Source organism: Hemitrygon akajei, chromosome 7 (genome assembly GCF_048418815.1).
Source record: "Hemitrygon akajei chromosome 7, sHemAka1.3, whole genome shotgun sequence".
NCBI lineage: Eukaryota > Metazoa > Chordata > Chondrichthyes > Myliobatiformes > Dasyatidae > Hemitrygon > Hemitrygon akajei.
The window spans coordinates 25,871,096-25,883,170 of record NC_133130.1 but is presented as its reverse complement, the minus strand read 5'-3'; the positions used below and the strand labels follow the sequence as shown (position 1 = coordinate 25,883,170).

Here is a 12,075-nt window from a genome sequence, read left to right as displayed (position 1 = left end):
GAGTGGATGTGGAGAGGATGTTTCCTATAGTGGGGGAGTCTAGGACCAGAGGATGCAGATAGAGTGGATGTGGAGAGGATGTTTCCTATAGTGGGGGAGTCTAGGACCAGAGGACGCAGAGAGAGTGGATGTGGAGAGGATGTTTCCTATAGTGGGGGAGTCTAGGACCAGAGGACGCAGATAGAGTGGATGTAGAGAGGATGTTTCCTGTAGTGGGGGAGTCTAGGACCAGAGGACGCAGATAGAGTGGATGTGGAGAGGATGTTTCCTGTAGTGGGGGAGACTAGGACCAGAGGACACAGATAGAGTGGATGTGGAGAGGATGTTTCCTATAGTGGGGGAGTCTAGGACCAGAGGGCACAGATAGAGTGGATGTGGAGAGGATGTTTCCTATAGTGGGGGAGTCTAGGGCCAGAGGACGCAGATAGAGTGGATGTGGAGAGGATGTTTCCTGTAGTGGGGGAGTCTAGGACCAGAGGACACAGATAGAGTGGATGTGGAGAGGATGTTTCCTATAGTGGGGGAGTCTAGGACCAGAGGACGCAGATAGAGTGGATGTGGAGAGGATGTTTCCTATAGTGGGGGAGTCTAGGACCAGAGGACGCAGATAGAGTGGATGTGGAGAGGATGTTTCCTATAGTGGGGGAGTCTAGGACCAGAGGACGCAGATAGAGTGGATGTGGAGAGGATGTTTCCTGTAGTGGGGGAGACTAGGACCAGAGGACACAGATAGAGTGGATGTGGAGAGGATGTTTCCTATAGTGGGGGAGTCTAGGGCCAGAGGACGCAGATAGAGTGGATGTGGAGAGGATGTTTCCTGTAGTGGGGGAGTCTAGGACCAGAGGACACAGATAGAGTGGATGTGGAGAGGATGTTTCCTATAGTGGGGGAGTCTAGGGCCAGAGGACGCAGATAGAGTGGATGTGGAGAGGATGTTTCCTGTAGTGGGGGAGTCTAGGACCAGAGGACACAGATAGAGTGGATGTGGAGAGGATGTTTCCTATAGTGGGGGAGTCTAGGACCAGAGGACGCAGATAGAGTGGATGTGGAGAGGATGTTTCCTATAGTGGGGGAGTCTAGGACCAGAGGACGCAGATAGAGTGGATGTGGAGAGGATGTTTCCTATAGTGGGGGAGTCTAGGACCAGAGGACGCAGATAGAGTGGATGTGGAGAGGATGTTTCCTATAGTAGGGGAGTCTAGGACCAGAGGGCACAGATAGAGTGGATGTGGAGCGGATGTTTCCTATAGTGGGGAGTCTAGGACCAGAGGACACAGATAGAGTGGATGTGGAGAGGATGTTTCCTATAGTGGGGGAGTCTAGGACCAGAGGACGCAGATAGAGTGGATGTGGAGAGGATGTTTCCTATAGTGGGGGAGTCTAGGACCAGAGGACGCAGATAGAGTGGATGTGGAGAGGATGTTTCCTATAGTGGGGGAGTCTAGGACCAGAAGACACAGATAGAGTGGATGTGGAGAGGATGTTTCCTGTAGTGGGGGTGGGGGAGTCTAGGACCAGAGGACACAGATAGAGTGGATGTGGAGAGGATGTTTCCTGTAGTGGGGATGGGGGAGTCTAAGACCAGAGGACACAAATAGAGTGGATGTGGAGAGGATGTTTCCTATTGTGGGGGAGTCTAGGACCAGAGGACACAGATAGAGTGGATGTGGAGAGGATGTTTCCTATAGTGGGGGAGTCTAGGACCAGAGGGCACAGAGAGTGGAGGTGGAGAGGATGTTTCCTATGGTGGGGGAGTCTAGGACCAGAGGGCACCGCCTCAGATTGGGGGGGGGGGTGATGCTTTTGAACAGAGGTGAGGAAGGGTTTCTTCAGACAGAGGGGGGGTGAATCCATGGAATTTGTTGCCATGGGTGACTGTGAAGGCCAGGTCATTAGGTATATTTCAGTGGAAGTTGATAAGTTCTTGATTAGTCAGGGTGTGAAAGGTTACGGGAAGAAGGCAGCAGAATGGAGTTGAGCAATGTTTTAGTGTAACAGATCAGTAGATGGTAACATAGGATATGGACATCAGAGAACTCTGCACACACCAAACCCCTCTTCTGATGTATAAACATGACCTGTGACTGATGAATGCCGGACAATATCAGTCATTATCATTATTTTGATAAATATCAGGGCAGGCATAAAGACCAAGATGTCAGATTTAATAAATACAGATACGTGGATGTTAATAGTTGTATGATAGAGAATTAGATAAACACGAGACGGTCTGCAGAATCTGGAAGTCAAAGCAACACATACAAAATGCTGAAAGAACTCATCAGGTCAGGCAGCATCTATGGAAATGAATACACAGTTGTCATTTCATTAATTTGGTTTAATTTTATTTAAAGATTTTTTTTGTTTGCTCTTTACAATCTTTTCATTGGACCTTTAAATAATAAAGTTTCCCAAGACATTTTATTGCAGCATTATCAAACAAAAGTTAACATTCATATTCTGCACGGAGGTCAGTGACCAGTGGAGTGCCTCAGGGATCTGTTCTGGGACCCCTACTCTTCGTGATTTTTATAAGTTACCTGGATGAGGAAGTGGAGGAATGGGTTAGTAAATTTGCTAATGACGCAAAGGATGGAGGTGTTGTGGATAATGTGGGGAGCTGTCAGAGGTTACAGTGGGACATTGATAGGATGTAAGACTGGTCTGAGAAGTGGTAGATGGAGTTCAACCCAGGTAAGTGTGAGGTGGTTCCTTTTGGTAGGTCAAATATGATGGTAAAATATAGTATTAATGGTAAGACTCCTAGCAGTGTGGAGGATCAGAGGGATCTTGGGACACTCAAAGCTGCTGTGCCAGCTGACTCTGTGGTTAAGAAAGCATACGGTGCATTGGCCTTAATCAATCGTGGGATTGAGTTTAAGAACCGAGAGGTAATGTTGCAGCGATATAGGACCCTGGTCAGACCCCACTTGGAGTACTGTGCTCAGTTCTGGTCGCCTCACTACAGGAAGGATGTGGAAACCATAGAAAGGGTGCAGAGGAGATTTACAAGGATGTTGCCTGGATTGGGAAGCATGCCCTAAGAGAATAAGTTGAGTGAACTCGGCCTTTTCTCCTTGGTGCTGCAGAGTTTGAGAGGTGACCTGATAGAGGTGTATAAGATGATGAGAAGCATTGATCGTGTGGATAGTCAGAGGCTTTTTTCCCAGGGCTGAAATGACTAGCACAAGAGGGCACAGTTTTAAGGTGCTTGGAAGTAGGTACAGAGGAGATGTCAGGGGTAAGTTTTTTTTATGCAGAGAGTGGTGAGTGTGTGGAATGGGCTGCCTGTGTAGGGAGATACAATTGGGCCTGTTAAGAGACTCCTGGATAGGTACATTGAGCTTAGAAAAATAGAGGGCTATGGGTAATCCCAGGTAATTTCTAAGGTAAGTACATGTTTGGCACAGCTTTGTGGGCCTAAGGGCCTGTATTGCACTGTAGGTTTTCTATGTTTTTATTGGATGAGCTGTACAAGGGCAAAAAGAAAAAGTGTTAGGCTTAAAGGATGAAAGGAAAATGAAGATGTTTTGTGTTGCATTTCTGGAGGTTAGAGCTTCAGTATTGAATATAGGTTCATTCAGAACTAGGTTTGATCAAGAGAGCAGAACTGGAGGGGTACAAAGAATTTAGAGGATTATATGACTGGAGATACAGAGGAGGAGGAGGGTGAGGCAATGGAGGAATCAGGGATCTGAGGAGAGAACATTTGAATGCAGGCTTTGCTTAGTTGAAAGCCAGAGCCATTCAGTAAACATGGGAATGATGGAGAGGAGGGGTTGTGACGTGTAGAGGAGTGGAGCCAGGGCTGGAGTCGAAGGGGGAGGTTAGGATATCGATGCCTGAGATTCAACTGATCTGGAAAGTAGAACAAATGAAACAAACCGGGAGTATATTAGTAAAGAGGTTTGATGAGGGCTATTACCTAACCCGCATGGCCATATTTAGGGCTTTGAGCAAAGAAAACTGCAAAAATGGCTCCTCAGAACTTGTAGGGTGCAGTATTTAGGTGCGTGGGACAGTGTAATTGAGAATATAGCCCCTTTTCACTGTGGTTAAGCATCGATACTGTATAAGAGCCTGGTTGGCAGGATTTGCAGTTCATTTGATGAGAATCGGAGAGTTCAAAGTGAAAGAGCTCTCCATTGATTGAATGCACAAATACTGTGCAGGACAATAAACATCTCAGCTGCTGTGTGAGTTATAACCCACCGCAGGGTGAGCATCTTGTTCTAGGTTCCCACAATAAATCTTCATGTGAATCCATAAAACCTATGAAAATCTGACTCCTTCCCTGCAGGGCTTCTGAAGTCAGCAAGTTCAAAACAGGCAGTGGGTTTTTTTCCTGCTCATTTGAAATTCTGAAGGCAGTGGTATGGTAGTAATGTGGTTCTGAACATCTATCTTGAAACACTGCTTGTTGGCCTGGAGCAGTGAGTCCAAATCTTGATAGGACATCTGACAAATTTGAATGGTTAAATATGCTTTAATTTAATAAGCCAGCATTGTAACAGGAACCCTATGACTTTAAGAAATCAGCCATCCTTATTGGTCCTAGAATGTGGCTGAAGACCATCATTAACCGAGGAGTCCGTGGATCCCTGACCGCAAATCCCTGCTCCAGACCTATTACTAAGAATACAAGTAATGTAAATTTCTTTCTGTAATGGTTATATTGCTCACATCTTCCATTTTATCCTTTGGTTGTGAATGAACTGACTACTTACTTGCTGATACTTTGTACCTGCTAAGGGCCAGTGAAGGATGCACAATCCTATGAGTGAATTAAAGCAAAGGGGGACTTGGTTGACAGCACATAGAACAGTGCAGTGCAGGAACAGGCCCTTAACATCATAATATCTGTGGGTAATATGGTGCCATTTTAAACAGCACATGTGCCTGTAGATGGTTTATATCACTTTGTTCCCTGCCTGATCACGTGTTTGCCTGAATGCCTCCTATATGCTGTAATTGTATCATGTTCTTTCTCCTGGTAGTCTATGTATATTACAAAAACTTGTTTTGTAAGTCTCTTAAACATCCCTTTCTCACTTTAAAGACATGCCCTCTAGAATTTAATATTTCCACTTCTGGAAAAAGGCTCTGACTACCTACCCCATGTATACCTCTTATAATTTTATGCATGTTTATCAGATAGCCCTCAGTCACCAACACTCCAGTGAGAACAATCCAAGTTTGTCCAACTTCTCCTTATAGCTAATACTCTCTAACCAAGGCAATATCCTACCAACCCTCTTCTGTACCCTCTGAAAGCCCCTGCCCTCTTCTGTACCCTCTCCAAAGCCCATACCCTCTTCTGTACCCTCTCCAAAGTCCCTGCCCTCTTCTGTACCCTCTCCAAAGCCCCTATCCTGTTCTGTACCCTCTCCAAAGCCCGTACACCCTTCCTGTACTGTGGCGGCCAGAACTGCCCGCAATACTCCAAGTGCGACCTAACTAATCTTTATCCAGCTATAACATGATTTACTGACATTCATTCTCACCACTCTGACCAATCAAGGCAAGCATGCCATAATCCTCTTTTAATCACCCTGTTGCTGCTTTCAGGGAGCCATAGACTTGCATCCCAAAATCCCCCTGTATATCAGTACTTCTTAGGGTCTCACTATTCACTGCATACTTTCCTCTTAACATTTGATCTCCCAAAGGGCGACATCTCACACGTGTACGGATTAAACTCGCCCTGCCACTTCTTCATACTTACAACTGGTCTGTATCCTGTCTCATCAGAGGTTTGCTTTGTCACCAAAGACACTTGTAAATATCTACAGATGTATCATGGAGAGCATTCTAACTGGCTGATTCACATTTGGCATGGGAGGACGAGGGAGGTTGCACAGGATCGAAAAAGTTGCAGAAAAATTGTAAACTCAGTCAGCTCCATCATGGGCAGTAGCTTCCCCAGCATCCAGGACACTTTCAAGGAGCGGTGCCTCAAAAATGGTGGCATCCATCATTAAGGACCCCCATCACCCAGGACATGCCTTCTTCCCATTATTACCGCCAGGGGGAGGTACAGGAGCCTGAAGACACACATTCAACAATTCAGGAACAGCTTCTTCCTCTCTGCCATCTGATTTCTGAATGGATGTTGAGCTCATGAACAGTACCTCACTACTTTATTTTTTCCTTTTGCATTATTTATTTAATTTAACTTTTTATATATAGTACAAGTATACTATGTATGTACAGTATCTACTCTGATCCCTGATTCCATCATTGCCTCACCCTCCCCATCTCTGTAATCTCCAGTTTTATATATATATGTATATATATATATACACACACACTTACTGTAATTCACATTTTTTATGTATTGCGATGTACCACTGCTGCATTAAAAACAAATTTCATGATATGTCAGTGATATTAAACCTGATTGTGATTCTGACTCTTGACAACCTTCCTTACTACCCACAGCTCTGCTAATCTTTGTATTATTCAAAGGGCAGTGTTGCAGTGTAATTGGAGCAGGCAAACCAGTGTTCTGTGTAGTATTGTAGATAAACCTGCAGATTGGTAAAGCGTTTTTATGAGCTTCTGGTTAGGCTAAGAGCAAGAGCAAATGCTGTAATAAAAATTGCAGCAGACTGCACAAATCCACTTTTCCTTCAACTGTCAGCTCATTGGAATGGTTTAAAGATGTGGGGTAAACTTGAGGCTTAATTGGTGTAAAACAGACCTTTATCATAATTTCAATTATTCTTTCATAGTTTAGTATTTTATATATCAAATATAAATATGAAATCGAGTCAGCTTGTCTCTGAGCATTGAAAAGTAGTTGACTGGTGACATTTATCCAGCCATCTTAGCATAAGCAGGGCAGTTCATTATATAAGCGGCAAGTTTGTGATGCAACAGACCAATAGGGTATGAAATTTCATTATCGATTTAATTAAAGTTGCAATCTCCTATTTTTTCAGAAATTGACGAGTGTTCAGTTAACCCTCGAATCTGTGGACCTGGCCAGTGTATCAATCTTCCAGAGGGTTACACGTGTAACTGCGATCCTGGTTACCATCTCAACGCCTTGCAAACCGCTTGTGTTGGTGAGAGTCAACAACCTGGACCTTTCTCTTTGAGTATACAGTAATTATATTGGGTGGCTGTTAGCATGTTTTGGACTGATGGAAATCTGCTGCATTCAGTTTCTCTGGGCAACACATAAGTTGCTTGAATTTATGATCCCCAATTGCCCTGGATGCACCCATATCCCACCTTGACCTTTCCTTGGCAGTGCACCTTGGTGTGTTTTTCATTTTCTGCCTGGGACTTTCCTCTGTCACCAGCTCCATGTTGGAGTTGAGCATTTAACAGAGGCTGGGGAGTAGTACCTGATAGTTGTTGTTCTGGCAACCCCTCCAAGCTTGAAGACCAACTGTTTGCTTCAGCTTGAACTTGGGCAGAAGTAGCTTATGCCACTAATGAACATGGTCTGGCTTTCACAGATGTGGATGAATGTACACAGGCCCCACAGCCATGTTCCAATGGCCAGTGTAAGAACGCAGAAGGGAGTTTTCGATGCCACTGTTACCAAGGCTTTACGTCGGATGGAGGGACACAATGCACCGGTAATGTTTCATGTTTCACAGGGAGGATCTAATATCATAATAGCATGGATGGTAGTTTAAAAGGTTCAAAACCTCAAACTTCTGCAAGAAACTTTCTAGTCTTCTGACTGAAAGCCAGCTCACTCAGGGAATATTGGACATTATATGACAATGGCCTTCTCCCCCAACCTCCCCCACCAACTCACCTCACCCCACAAGAATCTCCCACTTAGTCTCCATTAAAAGTTCAAAGGAAATTAGATTTATGGGGATGGTGGGTGGAACTCGTGTCATTTTGCCAAATTTCTACTAAAGACTGGAGCGTGAGGAACACAGAACAATTCCTGGAGTTCCTCACTTGGCAATTTTCATTTTTCATTCAGTAGCTAGCAGGTAATGTATCAGGAATTATATCAGCTCTAGCCCAGTACTCCTCTAGAGATTTGTAAGCAAAGTTAAGAACCATTGGAAAGGTTTTTCCAGTTCAATAGTTAATAGAAATATTTTCTTGCAAGTTGTCTGTTATATCCAACAATGATAGGAGACCTATGTGGGAGAGCTTTTAAAACTGTTTCACTAGGGCAGTAACATGCTCTTGACCTCAGAAATCCAGGTCCAGTTGTACTCATCCAAACCATGATGTCTTCTGTGCCTTCGCTCTCCATGGAGCGTTGCAGAACCACTTTGGATCTCACTGTTCATCTCACCCATCCAGTTGGCTGGAGCTGACGTCTCATGCTAGGACAGGCATGCCCCTGAGTCACCATGGTACGAGGCTCATTGGTTACCCTCACCTGGATCAGCCCAGCTGCTGAAGTGGTGTACCGGGGTGTGTTCCAAGTGGCATGCCAACAGCTACTTGGAGCCAAAGGTGAGAGTTTGTGTCCGGTGGGGACCCAAGGTGAACGAGCTGCCCCAAAATAGACACAACAAGCCCCTTCACCAGAGGTGCTACCCCTCTCTGGACACCCCATACACTCTCCTTACTAAAGGTTTAACCACCAGCATATAACATTTTAGGACACAAACTAATATATAAGTATTAAAATCTTTAGCTGTTTATTTTTACCCAGTTGTTAACCTGTCTATTTTAAAAGAACTGTTGACAGTTTTGAAATAGCATCAGCTAGAATTTGACCTACATGCGCTATGCAGTAAAAATAGTGCTCCGTGGAAGTTCAGTCCCTTGTGTGCCAAATGTTGTCAAACACCCAAATCTTACAGCACCAACTGGCCATGAAAGTACACGTTCCAAAAGTATGCTACTCTATAATTGTAAAGTGAGGGAAGGCTGAGTGAGCTGAGGCTTTTCTCTTTGAAGTGAAGGAGGATGAGAGGCGACTTGATTGAGGTGTTTAAGGTTATGAGAGGTGTAGTTAGAGTGGACTGCCAGTGCCTTTTTCCCAGGATGGTAATGACCAATCTCAGAGGACATCAGCCTAAGGTGAGTGGAGGAAAGCTTAAGAGGACCTATCAGAGATAGCACTTTTACAGAGACATTGGTGGATGTCTGAAATGCATTGCCGGAGATTGTGGAAGGTGCTGATGTAATTGGAACATTTACGATAGGCACACAGATATAAGAAAACTGAGGGTTATGAGTTATGTAGGAGTGAAAGATGAAATAGGTTTATATAGGTTGGTGCAATCACCTAGACTAAAGGCCTTATAGGTGCTGTACGGTTTTATGTTCTATGAATTTTGAGGCTGTCTCTCTGAGTTCTGGTCCAGGCGTTCCCAACTTGGGGTCCACGTGCCCCTTGCTTAATGGTATTGGTCCATGGCATAAAAAAGTTTTGGAACTCCTGTTGTAGTCTCACCTTGATGAAAACATGGCAGAACTTTTCACAAGTGGAAAGGGTCTTGATCAGGATGAGGTTGAAATTGAGTGGGCCTGTGTGCTGGACAATGTGGAGATTAAGGAAGAAGAAGTGCTGGATCTTCTTAAAAACATTTAGATTGATAAATCCCCAGGGCCGGATATGATACACCCCAGGTTGTTGTGGGAATTGAGAGAAGAGATCGCAGGAGCATTAGCTATGATCTTTGAATCCTCTTTGGCTACAGGGGAAGTGTAAATGTAGTTCCCTTGTTTAAAAAAGGTAATAGGGAGAAACCTGGGAACTATAGACTGGTGAGTCTTACGTCGGTGGTCTGCAAACTATTGGAAAGGATTCTTAGGATAGGATCTACGAGCATTTGGAGAAGTACAGTGTACTCATGGATAGTTGACATGGCTTTGTGAAGGGAAGATCGTGCCTCATGAGCCTGATTGAGTTTCTTGAAGAGGTAACAAAAGAAATTGATGAGGGTAGGACAGTGGATGTGGTCTACATGGACTTTAGCAAAGCATTTGACAAGGTCCCTCATGAGAAACACATCCAGAAAGTCATGAGGCATGGGATAAGTGGAACCTTGGCTGTTTGGATAAAAAATTGGCTTAAAGGAAGAAAGCAGAGGGTAGTTGTGGAAGGAAAGTATTCTGCCTGGAGGTCGGTGACTAGTGGAGTGCCACAGGGATCTGTCCTGAGACCCCTGCTATTTGTGGTTTTTGTAAATGACCTGGATGTAGAAGTGGAAGGATGGGTGAGTAAATTTGCGGATGACACGAAGATTGGAGGAGTTGTGGATGGAGCTGTAGGTTGTCGAAGGTTACAAGAGGAAATAGACAGGTTGCAGAGTTGGGCAGAAAAATGGCAGATGGAGTTCAATCCAGACAAGTGTGAGGTGATGCATTTTGGAAGGACAAACCAGAAGACTGAGTACAGGATTAATGGTCAGTTACTTAATAGTGTGGATGAACAAAGGGACCTTGGGGTTCAAATCCATACATCCCTCAAGGTCGCTGCACAGGTTGATAGGGTAGTTAAGAAGGCCTATGGGATGCGAGGCTTCATTAATAGGGGGATTGAGTTCAAGAGTAGAGAGGTCACGTTGCAACTCTACAAATCTCTGGTGAGACCGCACTTAGAGTATTGTGTTCAATTCTGGTCACCTCATTATAGGAAGGATGTGGAAGCTATGGAGAGGGTGAAGAGGAGATTTACCAGGATGTTGCCTGGTTTGGAGAACAAGTCATATGAAGCAAGGTTAGCAGAGCTGGGACTTTTCTCTTTGGAGCGTAGAAGAATGAGAGGGGACGATAGAGGTCTACAAGGTTATGAGAGGCATAGATAGGGTGGATAGTCAGTACCTGTTTCCCAGGGCACCAATAGCAAACACCAGAGGGCATATGTACAAAATTAAGGGAGGGAAGTTTAGGGGAGACATCAAGGGTAAGTTTTTTACACAAAGAGTTGTGAGTGCCTGGAATGACTTGCCAGGGATAGTGGTGGAGGCTAAAACATTAGGGGTATTTAAGAACCTCTTGGACAGGCACATGGATGAAAGAAAAATGGAGGGTTATGGGGTAGTGTGGGTTTAGTACTTTTTTTTAAGGATTATATGGGTCGGCACAACATGGAGGGCTGAAGGGCCTGTAGTGTGCTGTAGTGTTCTATGGTTCTATGGTTTAATATAAAGTGGAATTGATGAAGGATTGATGTGTATGGTTGCTTGTTGACTGCTTGGCAAAAATGCCTTGTTCAGTGGGGGAGGGAGGGAGGGGGAGAGAGGGGAGGAGAGAGAGAGAGAGAGAAAGAAAGGAATATGAGAATGAGGTTTAGTGGAATGATCCTGGTACGGAGAGACTCCGATAACGTGGCATGCTAAGTACAGAGAAACTGGCAGCATTGAGAACTAGGGATCGCTAATTTAAGGAGACTGGCAAAAGGTACAGGGGTACCATGCAGAAAATTTTATTCACAAAGCAACAGCACCTCTGAAGAAGTGGGGGGACGCAGATTCAGTTGCCTCTTTAAGAAGGAAATCAAATAGGTATTTGAAGTAGGACACACCTTGCATGTAATATGGGTAGAACTGGAGAATGGAGCTGAACTGATTGCTCTTGAAGAGCGCTAGTGCAGGATTGATGGGCCATATATAATGGCTTCCTTCCTTACTCAAACAGCTCACAGTTCTTTGTGCAGTTCTAGATGTTTCTTGGTATATGTATCATGTTATTTTGCCCTTGAGGTCAACAATTTACTGTCTAATTTCAAGATATCGATGAGTGCCTGAGACCTAATATCTGTGGAGAAGGCCATTGCATTAATGTTGAAGGCTCCTATAGATGTCAGTACTGTGATGCTGGTTACAGAATGAACAATGGCTTGTGTGAAGGTGAGTTTGTGTTTCAACTTCTGAACAGACCCTGAACAACTAAGTGGCTTCAAGCATCAGCTTATGCTGTGTGTCAGTCGGGATGTGGAATGGAATATTCTCTCACGGAATCTGATTTCACGTTATTTGGAAGCAGGATAAAATAAAGCATGAAGAATTTTCACAGAAAAAGAACAGTCTTCCAAACAAATGTATCAGTGTGTATCCAGTTCCCCATCTCTGAATACCTTGTTGTTCTACCAGTCACTGCCTTTGGGCCAAGAGAATTAAGGGAGTGGCTGAA

The 12,075-nt window shown here is 44.4% G+C and overlaps 1 protein-coding gene across 4 annotated transcripts in view; it reads left to right on the top strand.

Annotated features, from left to right (window-relative positions):
• Window positions 1-12,075, top strand: part of ltbp1 (latent transforming growth factor beta binding protein 1) — a 417,603-nt gene that overhangs the window by 255,886 nt on the left and 149,642 nt on the right. For 3 of the 4 annotated variants that reach the window (XM_073050519.1, XM_073050518.1, XM_073050521.1), the window contains 3 exons: window positions 6,945-7,070; window positions 7,470-7,592; window positions 11,673-11,792. In XM_073050519.1, the coding sequence (XP_072906620.1) occupies window positions 6,945-7,070; window positions 7,470-7,592; window positions 11,673-11,792 (369 nt within the window). The remainder of the gene's footprint in view (window positions 1-6,944; window positions 7,071-7,469; window positions 7,593-11,672; window positions 11,793-12,075) is intronic. The other variant, XM_073050520.1, reaches the window with a different exon arrangement.